This window comes from Helobdella robusta, assembly GCF_000326865.2.
Source record: "Helobdella robusta unplaced genomic scaffold HELROscaffold_43, whole genome shotgun sequence".
Classification (NCBI taxonomy): Eukaryota; Metazoa; Annelida; class Clitellata; order Rhynchobdellida; family Glossiphoniidae; genus Helobdella; species Helobdella robusta.
In genome coordinates this window covers 1,111,829-1,126,153 of record NW_008705028.1, presented here as the reverse complement: position 1 = coordinate 1,126,153, position 14,325 = coordinate 1,111,829, and the positions used below count along the sequence as shown (strand labels likewise).

At 32.6% G+C, this 14,325-nt stretch overlaps 2 protein-coding genes across 2 annotated transcripts in view; both read left to right on the top strand.

Moving 5' to 3' along the window:
* Positions 1–3,898: 3,898 nt before the first annotated feature.
* Positions 3,899–4,342, top strand: HELRODRAFT_125432 (hypothetical protein; the record flags this gene model as incomplete). The annotated part of the gene is made up of 1 exon (XM_009025772.1): positions 3,899–4,342. A coding segment is annotated over one exon (444 nt), but the record flags the coding sequence as incomplete, so codon positions are not given.
* Positions 4,343–10,683: 6,341 nt separating this feature from the next.
* Positions 10,684–14,325, top strand: part of HELRODRAFT_114071 (hypothetical protein) — a 19,789-nt gene continuing 16,147 nt past the window's right edge. Inside the window, exons 1-3 of the mRNA XM_009025771.1 lie at positions 10,684–10,989; positions 11,290–11,459; positions 11,616–11,860. Coding sequence (XP_009024019.1) covers positions 10,807–10,989; positions 11,290–11,459; positions 11,616–11,860 — 598 coding nt within the window. The 5' untranslated portion in view covers positions 10,684–10,806. The remainder of the gene's footprint in view (positions 10,990–11,289; positions 11,460–11,615; positions 11,861–14,325) is intronic.

Below are 14,325 nucleotides of genomic sequence, written 5' to 3'. Positions count from 1 at the left end.
TTTGATCGCATATATACTTTTTATAATACAATAAGTTTAGAATATCTTTTTGAAATATATCTCAAGTGTAGAAAAGAGAAGACTTTAAAAATAATAAGAACTAAAATCGGTATGTAAAATTTAGAAAATTTTAATTTCATAAAATCCAACTTGCATAATTAAAACAACCGTTTAATATCAATAGAAATATCTTCCGGAATGTTGTTTCATATAAAAACTTTTTAAAAATCCAAATTCAAATGCCCAATCTATTTTTCTTCTATTTTTCAAATTTCTTTCAGTAGAATGTTACTGTTCCACTGTGCCTTAAAACTAACGGCACTTCTTAAATTTTCATCGTGTCCGTGAAGGACAAAACAAAAATGAATGCATACATTTTAAACTTTAAAATTTCGAAAATAAGCTATATTTGTAACAGATGAATTTGTATTTTTAAAATTAAAAATCATTCATATGTGATTTTTGAAAACATTTACATTAATTTTTAGAACAAATCAAAATTTAGATGCAGCCATTTCTTTATTCTCATCTTCTTTCTTGTTTACATTTTGTGCTATTTAGACTTTGACAAACACAATCTGTTAAATATATATATATATATATATATATATATATATATATAATATTTTGTACAGTTTACGTGTATATGAAACCAAAATTATAAATAAATTTGTGCAAAAAAATTGTTAAAGTGAATGAACCTTCATGCCGAGTAGCATGTTTTATTCTCACATTGAATAGGAGTTTTGCAGAAATTTGTAGTTACTTTAGTTTTAAATATAGTTAACGCAGTAAACACAATAAAAAAAATAAACACAATTTATTAGTTGAGACGTGGTAGATGTAATAGTTAAAAATTATGTAAAAATTAACTTTTTTATTACAAATGTTTAATCGCAGTAGTTGGGTAATGGGTATTTTTGTAAAATGACAAACCCATTGATCAAAGAGTGTTCTCTAACTTTTAACAAATAGAAGTAAATCAATTTGCCAATTAATAAGTTATACTACCTAGCAAGATGGTGATGGCTAGCAAAACTGTAACTAGATCAGTTTTCATTATTAAAAAATGTATTCAATGAAAATTGTGAAAAAAAGTGAAAATTAAAAATTTCAATAAAATGAAACAAGTTGTTCGTGTTAATGATGGCGTGATAGCTCAATGATTAAAGGCACCTGGTCTGATGCTGCAGTAACTGGATTCGAATGCAAAAAGATCCCCTCCTAACATATGCGTTGTGTGTGTTTGACGTTGATACCTCTGAAGCAAGTACACAAGATAGAATGACCTTTAACCTGTTTAAACCTTGCTCTGATGTTATGTTATTGACTGTTTTAGCTATAGTGATATTAATGATAAATCTTTCATTTCATTTACAGTTTTATGACCTTTTAGTTTGTATTATTTTATTCTTTTCATACTTTTTTTTTTGTTTCAAATTCATGACTAAATGGAATAAATGTTAATAATATTAAAATTCATTCAATGAAATAACAGTCAGTTACTGGTCCAATCGGTAAATCGATAAATTTTTTTCAAGAATTTTTACGCAAGGCTAAAAGGAATAAATATTATAGTAAAGATTGCTTTCTAATAAAAAATTCTTTTTAATAGCATCTTTTTTTTTCTTTCTCGTGCCTCATCCTTTCAGCGCATTGGCGACCATCGACCTCCACAAAACCCGATCTTTAACACTTTGCAGCGGTTAAAACGTGGTGATATTCAGCAAGTGACACAAGGACTTCACGAATGTTATTCGTTGTTGGCGGCGATCTCTTTTCCCTGCAATCTTTCTAATCCTTCCTTCCGGATGAATAGAGAAAGATTAGTGTCTTAATATGTTTTAAGTCTCTTAGGATGAAAGCTTTTTCTTGATAAGATGATCGAGTGATAATTTGATAATTATGTTTGCGTTGTCAAAGATTATGCGTAAAAGTTTTGATTAATGCTAGTAAAGGGGGAATGACGTAATTGATATTGGTTTCTCTTTTTTAAAAAAAAATCTTGAATCGAGTGTGTTGAATATTTGAGTGACGGTTGGATTAATGAAGATAGGTAGTTGAGGCGAATTAATTTTTTCCCAAGAAACTGTAGTTGTTGAAATTGCTGTTGTGTAGTGAAGCCAGGCCAGGAGGGAGCTACGTATTTGATGTGTGAGAAGATGAGTGACTCAGTGATGTTGATTACTTCGATGCCTTTAAGACCATGGGAGTAAAGTGTTGTGAATGCGTGAAATGTTTGAAAACATTTTTGATAATGTGGTTTATATGAGGCGCTATGTGTAGTGCGGATATGAATGTGGTGCCTAATATTTTCAGTTGATTTGTGGGAATGATTGATGGATGCTCTGGAAGTAATGTTGTATGATGAGCTCGAATGTTTCATTGACGTTAAGTGACAGTAAAAAAATTAAATTTAAGCCTATTCAAATCAGATCGTGCAATATAATATTCATGTTTTAAGTAAGAATACAAAAGTATATTTTTTGAAAATTGTTATATTTAAAAAATTTACTGTTTAAAGACGTACATTGTACATTTATGTGAATATATACATAAAAAACACACTTATATGTGTGCAATGGCAAATTTTGCTCTTGTGTCTGTCTACTTCTTAAAAGTTGTCTAGAGACAAAAAAAATTTTTTTAAATATTTAGACATTTTGGACTTTGAAAACTCAGAACGCCCATCTTTTTTGCAGGATTATAATTGCAATATGCAGACACCTTAAGTTGATGTATAAAAACAAGAAAACAAAATCATTAAGTTGTTGTCAATTTTAAAACTTTTATTGAGTAAAAAATCAGCTGCTCGTGTTCAAAATTTGATAAAATTTTATGTTCACAATCTTATGTGACAATGTCTTTAAATTATATTAAAGCAATATCTACAGTTTTTGTCGTGTTTCAACTCGCAACTCAGTCATCTCAGCATCGTATATTGCTGCTGCCAATAAATATGAATTCTCATCTGATTTATTTTTCCAGGCTCGGACAGGGTCTGTCCAACCGCGGTCATTACGTGGAAATGTGGGTGCCATCCAGCGCAAAAATATCTGAAGAATTTGGTAATGGAAGTTTTGTAGTTACGAAATATCCTGTTCATTCAAATGTATCCGGGTTTAACGGCAGGAGAGTTTCAGAAATGTTTGTAAGTTTGGCTGTAAACAGGCTAAACACTTTTCAATTCTTAAGTGCCGTTGTTTCAACGCTAGAACTGTTGGTGAGAATCACAGATGATGACTGCAGAGCTTTGATGCTGAGCAAGGATCTCGTGCACGATAAACGTTTTGACTTTGTCATAATGGATATTATGAGTACTGAATGTTATATACTTCTGCCGCAAATGATGGGAAGTAAATATGCACTGTTCTCATTACCTTACGAGTGCTGGTTCACTGGAGTTCCGAGACTTCCTTCATTCGTTCCAACGCACCGAGCAAAACATTCAGACCGCATGACATTTTTGCAAAGGTTTCATACTTTTTTGGCAGATGTTGTTAACACATTAATTTTCAGATTATTCAAAAGACCAGATTTTGCAAAAGAGTTTTTCACACAAAAGTCAAAATATAGAAATATTAATTTCATCGATGTACTCCAAAAAGCCAGTTTGCTTCTTTATTTGGAAGATATCACACTTGGATATCCGCGCCCAAACATGCCTCACACAATCAGCGTTGGGGATGTTGTGGTTGGTTATCAAAATTTTTCACTTCCTTTAAATCTTGATCAATTTATTGGAAAATCAGATACTATTTTGGTTTCATTTGGAAGTTATATAGAATATTTAAACGATGATATTGTGAATAAACTGTGTTCTGCTTTTAAGAAATTAAACAGTTTTAAAATAATTTTCAAGTCAAAAAACAAAACACTTTGTGGCGATCACTCCAAAAATTTGTTAATTCAGCCATGGATCCCCCAAAACGATTTGTTAGCTGACAGTCGCATAAAATTGTTTGTAACGCACGGTGGGTTCAACAGCATGATGGAAAGTGTTTATCATGCCAAACCCGTCATTGTATTCCCATTTGTACATGATCAAACTGGTTTGGCTTCATACGCTGAAAGACATAATTACGGAGTTGAAATGGACTTTGGTAACTGGGAAGTTGATGAACTTACAAACAACATAATTCGTGTTTTGAACAACAAAACATTCAAAGAAAGTATTAAAAGGTCATCCGATATACTGAGAGATAGAAAAACGTCAGCTGCTGAAAGAGTTTCAGACGCCATAAACCACGTGATGAAATATGGAGATGAACATTTGAAGTCTGGTGCATCGGATTTGTATTGGTTTCAATTTATCATGTTCGACATCTTTTTTGTTTTGGTACTAATACTTCTTATTTTCTCGGTTATATGTTTTTGTACATTACGTTTTGTATATTATCAAGTTAAAAATGTTTTTAAATTCTTAATGAAGTTTAGTTTCTTTCAAAAACATAAAAAAGACTAAATTTTGTTACTAGTTTTATTTTTGATAATATTTTCTTCGTTATTCTAGAGGTTTTAATATATTGTTATTTTTTGAAATTAAAAAAAATAAATTGCTGAAAACGGTTTTATTCAAAATTATTTAAGTTAATTTAAAACACCTCACACTGAGTCATCATCATCATCATCATCATGCAATCAAATATAAATAATTAAATAGGTACATCTATTAAAAGATTTTTTGATTTTTGCTTTTTATAGTGCACAAGTCAATAGACTTGAAATTTTAATGAAAAAATTACTTATTATACTTGCCGCAAAATTATTAACAACATGGTGATTCTGTTATAAAAATTAAAAGGTTGGTAAGCAGGCAGTCGTCTCTAAGGTTGTTGCGAATCTGTTTTCAAATTTATTTCTGTAACATGACTTCAATGACCGAGTGAGTTGAAATTTCAACTATTTTGCACTTTGACAAGGTTTGTCATATTCTGTTCACATTTCATTTTCATTAAACAGATAAACAGACGTCTCAAAATAAGGTATAAATAGAGTATGCAGAATCGTGTTGTCTCTTTTGATAATATTAAAGAGTTTTAGTGAAAGGATTCTACGTTATAAAACTGCGTAAATTGGTGAATATAAAATTTATAATTGCTCGTTACAGATGAAAATGTTCAGATATGCAGCATTGATTTGTACGTTATGGATTTTAGTTTTACATATAACGGAGACAACAAACCATCGTATTCTGATGTTACCGGTTAACATAAATTCTCAACATATTTATTTCGCCAGATTGGGACAAGGTCTGTCCAAGTTGGGACACTACGTCGAAATGATAGTTCCCTCCAATGCAAGAATATCGCAAGAATTCAATAATGGAAGTTTCGTCATTACAAAATATCCCGTTGTATCAAATGTTTCCGTCTTCAACACAAAAGAGACATCAGAAATGCTTATCAGTTTAGTAACAGAAAAAAGAAACTTTTTTCAATATGTCAAATCCACTTTATCAACAGCCAAGTTTATCATGGAATCGGCTGATGATGACTGTCGAGCATTGATTCAGAACAAAAAATTATTCAACGATTTGGTTCAAAAAAGATTTTTCGACTTTGCCATATTAGGTATAATTGGTATCGAATGTTATGCACTTCTTCCAAAATCGATGAACATAAAATACTCAACATTCGCAATACCTATGGATGCTTGGCTGATAGGGATCCCAAGACTGCCCTCTTTTGTCCCAAATCACAGAGCAAAACATTCTGACCACATGACATTTTTGCAAAGATTTAGAACTTTTATCGAAGATATTTTGAATACAAATTTCATCAGGTTGTTTGGTCGACCAAATTTTGTAAAAGAACTTTTTCCAGAAAATACTTCGCTTGAGAATGAAAACTTTTGGGATTTGAATAGAAAAGCAAGCCTAATTTTTTTTTTGGAGGATTCAGTATTAGGATACCCACGGCCACACATGCCTCATACAATCAGCGCTGGAGATGTTATTGTAGGTACCCAACAAGTTCCACTTCCTTTGCATCTTGATCACTTTATAGGCAATTCAAAAGCTATCCTGGTTACTTTTGGCAGTTATATAGAATATTTAAACGAAGATAATGTGATTAAATTATGCTTAACTTTTCAGAGACTGAAAAATTTAAAATTTATTTTCAAATCAAAAAACCGCACACTTTGCGGTGGTCAACACGAAAATTTGTTAATTCAACCTTGGATACCACAGAACGATTTGTTAGCTGACATTCGCATAAAACTGATCATAATGCACGGTGGATTCAACAGTATGATGGAATGCGTTTACCATGCTAAGCCTGTTATTGTATTTCCATTATTCAATGATCAAATCGGAATGGCTTCTTTTGTAAAATTTCAAAAATATGGAATTGAAATGGACTTTGGGAACTGGGAAGTTGATGAACTAAAAAATAATATATTATATGTTTTAAACAACAAAACATTCGAAGAAAGTATTAAAAGGTCATCCATTATTTTGAGAGATAGAAAAATGTCAGCTGCTGAAAGAGTTTCAGACGCCATAAACCACGTAGTGATATATGGAGATGAACATTTGAAGTCTGGTGCACTGGATTTGTATTGGTTTCAATTCATCATGTTCGACATCTTTTTTGTTTTGGTACTGATAATTTTCATAATTACGATAATAAACTATTACACAATTCGTTTGTTATTTAACAAGACAAAATATTTTTTTAACTTTATGAAAAAACCTAAAAGAGAATAATTTTTTAAATAGTCGATCAATTAAGAAGTTATTTTTTTATATTTTTATTAATTTTCATATTTCAACTGCAATAAACTGATAAAGTTCATTGATGTAATAATTTCAGAGGTTGTTTTTTTAATTTCCCTTCAGTTCAACGGATGTATAAAACGAAATTTTTAATACGTTGTAAGATCGATTATACAAACCAGAGGCGCAGGCAAAGCTTTGCCGCTCTATGCATTTTCGTTTTAATCAAACATGGTTCTTAACTTCTTACATAAAACCATTTTTTGTATTTAAAAAATGAGTTACTGAGTTTCACTAACATTACTGCTCGCAACTGCTCTAACCAGCTATGCTTTGGGTTTTAAAAAAAGGAGACTTGAAGCCTTGTTAAAAAGACGGGATCAATGTTCATTGCCTTGGATGCTAAAAATTTAATTCTCGATGATGCCAATATCTACATTAATTATTATGATTCAGAAAAGCTCATTTCTGATACACATACACATTGGGGCAACTGAATCTAAATATTTGTTAATTATTTTATTTCGTTGTTTATTATTACAATTATTAACAATTATTATTATTTTTAGGTGTTACAAAATACATACACCAGGTTAGTTAGTTTGCAAATAAAATGCTGCAATATTCGAGGTCATCCTTACGTCGATTGGATCCCTACATCAGCTCGCTCTCTTGTCCTTGAAGGAAAGATCGTATTGTTTTCAAATGACTTAGGTTATAAACGGACACTATATGAATCGAATAGTGCAGTACATACATATAGTCATATATATATATATACATATATATATATATATATACATATATATATATATACATATATATATAGATATATTTATATGTTGGTAATAGACCATAATTTTTACAATATTCTATAAATTCTACCGAATGTTTGGCGTTAATATGTTTGTAGTTTGTTTTTTCAATTTTTCTCACTAAAGTTTTTTGGTGAACGTTTAGTTTATTAAAATTCAAAATAAACTTATTTACCGAATTCATGCTGCAAATAAAGCCGTATTTTGATTCCAAATGAATCATCATCAGTGCTTTCTGCTGCTTATATAGGAAAATATTGACTTTGTCAAAATGAACTTAGATGGAGATTGACTTTTTCAAAGTGAACTTAGATAGAAATTAGGTGTCAGGTTTCTTTATTGGCTGGTCATCTTCTTTGGTCTCCTTTTCTTCATCGATAGCATGGCGTTTGTCACTATTTACAATGCTAGTTTTTACTTCTTTGTTTTCGTTGTTGGTTAAGCGCCGGGTTGGAAGTGAGGTTGTCATTTTTTGTTGTATATTTATTTTTGGTTTATTGATGTCAATTAGGACTGCTTCTGCAATTTTAAGATGCGTGTAGTTGCTGTTCTGGTATATTACTTTGGTATTACTGTCGAGGATTTCACGGCTAATTGTGATTGAGTGTGTTGAGTCCAAATGAGATTTGATAGCACCACTCTGTTTATGCATCGTAAGCCTTCTAGTCAGTGAGGTAGTAGTAATCCCGATATATGACAGCTGTGCACGTCAACATGTCAATATTTCCCTATAGTGAGAAAATTGAAAAACGAACTACAAACATATTAACGCCAAACATTCGGTAGAATTTATAGAATATTGTAAATATATATATATATATATATATATATTATTTATTTATTTATTTTTTTATTTAACATTAATTTAACATTAATTTAACAGCGTCCCTTGTATTTTATATATATATATAATACAAGGAACGCTGTCCGGATCAAAACAAAGAGGAAGGCAAAGAAGGAGATGGGACGATGACATAAAGGATTGGACGGATTTAAAAAGTTGCTGAAAAAGACGCAGGACAGAGTTAACTGGAAAAAATTGCTCATGATACAACATGCAACCTACCATCTGATCGAGGGTTAAAGACAAGACGAGACATATTTATGTTTGAAATCCCAACGACTAAAAATCTAACAATCTTCAATAATAAATAAAAACACCACGGGCTAACAAGGTGATTTGTGCGGGCTATATAAGAAACTGCGATAACTATTCAGCCTATCCAAATGAATACTTTTCTTTTCTTCTCCCGATCACTGCTCTTCCTGGTTTGGTGTTCTCTTACATAAGCGCAACCGCTACAAATTATGAAAAGTTGAAAGGTACCTTTCTCTTGAACATACCATAACTTGGTTGCCGCTTGTAATGCCTGCTTGGCCTCTCTAAAACTTTGTTGTTGCCCCTCGTTGAGTTTTATTTTATTTTTTTTGATTTTTGATTTGCCGGTTAAAATATCAGTGAGAGGTGACAATATCGTTGAGCATTTAGGAATGAATCGACGGTAGAAATTGATCATTCCGATGAAACGGCGTAGTTGCTTGTCAGTCGTTGTTTCAGCAAATTCATGATTGCCTGTACTTTATTGTCGAGGGGTCTAATGCCTTCACTGTCGAGTTGATGTCCCAGAAATGTTGTGGATGATTTCGCCCATTCACATTTCGAAGGGTTGATGATTAGTCCGTTGTCGTGCAGTTGTTGAAAGATTTGTTCTACATGGCTTCTTTGTTTTTTGACAGTTTCGCTGGCTATTAGTATGTCATCAATGTATACGCGGATGAAAGGTACCTTGAACCTTTGGAAAGTCTGTGCGGCATTTCTCAGTATTCGGGTTGCTGATAAGTCTCTGGTAGGGACGAAACACGTGTCCAGCCTATCAAAAAAAGTATTATTCTTTTCTTCTCCCGTTCACTGCTCTTCCTGGTTCGGTGTTCTCTTACATTAACGCAACCGCTACACATATGTCGTCAGTCCTAACATTTTTCGACGATACTAGGTCATATATTATTTATTATATTCTATTTCTAGAATCAAACCAAACAATGCAGAATTACAAAAAGAAATTTTGGTGTGACGTATAGTATAATAACGGAATTGTACCTTAGGATTTGAGCTATGGTCCACTTAACCAATGCTTCTTTGACTTCCACGTATAACTTGTAAAAAGAGTCGTGCAATGGAACAAATTCAATTAAAAATTTCACGTTATACACATAAATAAAGAATTAAAATTTAGACCTCCATGATTTCAAAGATTCTCATTCCCATTTTTTTAAAACCTCGTTATGTTCAATCACCCACGGAATTTCATTATTTAACCAAATGATCATTTCTCGATGCGGGGTCTTTGTTTTTGTCGATACTAATTTTTAACGTCTAAAATTTCGCAAATTACTGAAGTACTAAGAAAAAAAACAAATTAGAGGTTAATTTAATTTGCAGTTTTTCAAGAAATTTAAAATCTTCATTCAAACAAATTTTTGGTTTTTTAAAAAAATGTTTTATCTGAGTGATTGGCCGCTTGGATTGAGTGAACTTCAACAGACACAAAAAAATGAAAGAGAGAAGTTTAGAGAAAAAATGGAATGAGGAGAAAGATAAAGGAAAGACAGAAACGTTCACACATCACAATTAAATTAAACAAATTACATAATAATTACATACGCACACACACACACACACACATACACTTTAACAAATAAAATTTAAAATAAAAATATTAATTTTAAATATTTTAATTAATATGGTCAAATTTTAATTTTTAATTAAATATTAAATTTTAAATTCAGTTAAAAATATTTATTATTTAACACCATATTGACATTTGTATTTTTTGTTTTGTGATTTAAAATTTTACAAAAAGCCAAAATTTAAAAATGGGATTTTTTTTAGTTTAGGTTACTTTTTTATTTGTGTGTGTATTTGTTTTATTTATGACATAAAATGATAAAATTTTATGTGTTTCCATTTAATTTATGTGTGTATGTGTGTATTCATCATGGCTTCATGCACTTTACCCAATTTTTATGTAATGTCATTAACAGATGAGTGACTCACTGATTGGTGATATGAACCTGCCACACTTAAACGACCACACCCCACCACCTTCTGATGTCTCCAGATCATCATCTGAAATTCCTGCCAGTAACATTGCAACTAGCTCTAATACCACTGCTTCTTCTGCCACTGATACAACTACAACAACCTCAACTTCTACTACAACAACCTCAACTTCTACTACAACAACCACAACTACTACTGCAACGATTAGAATGATAAACGATTTACCAACGATAACATTTCAGCAGCAACAGCAGCCACAGCAACATCAACATCCTTTTTTTAATGTTCGTGAGAGGTTGTTCCACGCGTTGTTCCATCGAATTGCTGTGGCATACTGCAGAGCCGTGCCCAGTTCCTTCAGGATCGCACTCGAAATCTTTGCTCTGCTCAAGGTATCATGCTTCTGTTTTTATTTTTTTCAAAGTTAGTAATACTTTGTTACAATTTGCTTCTTTGTTATACTGCATAACCTCTCTAAATTTATTTTTTCTAATTTTTAATAGTTGGTTTCTAATTTTTATAAAAAAATTGTGCATTTTTTAGTTTTGCAGTAATTTTATATAATTAACTATTGCACCAATGAAATAGAACTTACCTGAATTTATACACTTGCAGACATCCATGATTCACCTGGTTAACTAAGGCTCATTTACAAATTTAAATAAATCCTCATTGAAACACCTCACTGACAGGCACTTGTCCTCTTCTTCGTCCTCTGTTACATCCATGTTGTGCTGGCTCGAGGACCGAAGCACTGCCTCCAACACATCAAACAAAACTGGCCGAGGGACGGGGTGCTCAGGGTTGAGGTGCTGAGGAATGCACCACCGGGCTACTCGCTGGCCCACTCTTATCGCAAGGAGTACAAGGATTACATTGTTGAGACAGACGAATCTCTTGTCGGGAGCCACAAATTTGGAAGGGGAGATGCAGTCGCGGGGGGCCTGGCTGGCGGAAAGGTCAATTTAAGTAGTGAAGGAGGTAACGAGGTGTTCAACGATTATGAGACCTCATCAAGGGACGACGACAATGGTGGTGTTAATGATTCAAATGTGACATCACACGATGATCAACGTGCTGCTGTTGCTGCTACTGCTGCTGAAGATGAGAATCGTTCTGTGGGCTGGAGCAGAATGCTTAGCAATCTGCTTGCACTCCATGACCTCTCCATATCTTCTCTGACGTCACTCATCTTCAACAATGTTGGAAACAACGATGGTGGGGATGATGATAACGGTAAAGTTGCAAGTGATGTTGGCACCAGTACTGGAATGATCTTGGAAAAAAATGACGATTTTGATGTCAATAAACATCACCATCATCATCATCACCGTCATCATCATGCTGTTAACTTATACAAGTCATATCACTCATCTGATGAATTAAAGTTTGTTGTTTGCTTGATTATAAATTTTATTTAACAAGTAAACCGAAAATTATGACAACATCATCTGCCTGTCTGTAGAACTGTTCATCATGCTCCAAACTGCTGTCACTGCTTTGTGTCGTTATTGGTGTAACAACCAGAGAGATCAAATATTCAACCATGCATACTTTTTGTAGTTTTTATAATTTTATTATTTCAGTTTCTTTATTAATTCATATTTTATGCTATATATGGGTTAAAAATCATTTGTTTCACACCCACTATCGAACCATCATTTTGGATCTTTACAGCCTGTCACAGCTTCAGGAATAGATTGTAAAAAAAATTTTCAGATTTGTCATATTGTTTTGTTTCTAACTTTCAGGGAGGCTAAACTTGAAGAAGATTTGAAACAACAGAAACAAGATCCTCCCTCAATGTCAGAGCAACAACAACAACAACATCAGCAACAACAACAACATCAGCAACAACAACAACCTTCTTCACCAGAGCAACAACAACTTCAACAAACGACAGCTTCAACTGATATATCCAGTTTGAAAGCCAGTGATTTTGATTTGTTAGCTCGAGTCGGTAGGTCTTGCGTGTGTGTGTGTGTGTGTGTGTGTGTACGTGCGTAGTAGTGCACCTCTGTTTTTTTGATGTGTCTATCAATTAACAACTAGATAGATCAGATGATTCATGCTATGAAGTAGTATCATTGATATGCAATTTATAAAAAATCACCACAGCTTGTTTTTTTTTTATTCTTCTGCTCAATGCGAATCAATTATCCATACAATAGCATATGTTGGCTTTTGTACATATCGAACACACTCACATTCTGCTAGCCTATATGTTTATGTGTATGCCCAAATTGGCTTCTTTTTAGTTAGAAGTAGTTGAAAGTCTCCACACACACGCACACGCACACACACACATACTATATATTACTTGGTTGTAGTTGGTTGGCTGTTGGCTGTTAGTTGGCGGTAACGGTTGGATATTTTTCGCTGCTAGTAAATCTCAATTTTATTCGTTAATTTCGATAAATTTCTGTTGTATTTTAGAATAATCGATTAAGTAAATTTAGTTTAATATAAATTAGTTTAAATAATATTATAATTTTAGTTACTTATAAAGTTTAATTATAGAATAAGTTTTTTTTTAATTTGGAGTCACGTGATTGCTCATTATAATTTGTGTGCGCCGGCATGTCTGTAGCTAAAGGTGAGAAATGTACATGCAGAAAGTGTTTGAAAGAATTAAAGGTGAATAAAAAACGTGTATGCTGTTATCGATGTAATAGTATTTTTCATTTGGAATGTACACTTTTGACTGAACCTATATGCGAGATAGTTGAAGCGTATAACAATTTAAAATGGTTCTGTGACGACTGTGTTGAATCGTCAACCGAACTAAAAGGTTTTGAATTCAAGAAAATGTTCAATGATCTTGAGGCTGGTAGTGCTCAGATTCTGTCAAAGTTGGATAAATTTAATGATGAACTCCAACAAGGAATGAATAATATCAAAGCAAGTCTTATGTTAAATGAACGTACATTGTTTCGACTTGATAATGATGAATTGTCAGTTCGTAATGAAATAACAAACTTGAAAAATGAAATGGGTAATAGGTTCGCTGACATTGTTAAGCGAGAAGTTAAAACCAATGTCAATGTAATTAACAATGAGATGGGTACCACATTTGCCGACATTGTTAGACGTGAAGTCAAAGACCGTGTTGATGTCATTATTGATGGAGTAAAGGCTGTACATAAAACGTTAAATGATGCAACTATACTTAAAGAGAGAGAATTGAATTTAGTTTTCTTCCGCCTGGATGAGGGTAATAGCGACCGTTCTAATATTATGAAAATATTAAAACATCTATCGGACGAGATATCTGAAAAAGACATTGTCAAAGTTATGAGACTCGGAAAAAAGAAAGATGGTGCTGTTCGACCGATATTGGTAAAATTTGATAATTCGAATGTCAAAAATAACATCATGCTGAACGTCTCCAGAATGAAGTTGTTGTCTGAAGAGTTTAAACACATTGGTCTTAGCCATGATTTGACTATTGACCAAAGGAAGGAGCACAAAGCTCTGGTTGACAAGGCAAAAGTGGATGAAGCAGCTGATAAGTCGGGTTTTTTATACAGAGTAGTGGGGCCAGTGGGAAGGTGGAGGATTGTAACATTTCATCCGGAGATAAAGTAAATTTAATAAATGTTGGTTTGTTAAATATCAGATCAATTGTTTCAAAATTTGATATTGTTCATGAATTGATTTTGGATGGGCTGGATATTTTTGTGTTGGTTGAAACTTGGCATGGGGCGTCAGATAATATTCAGTAAATG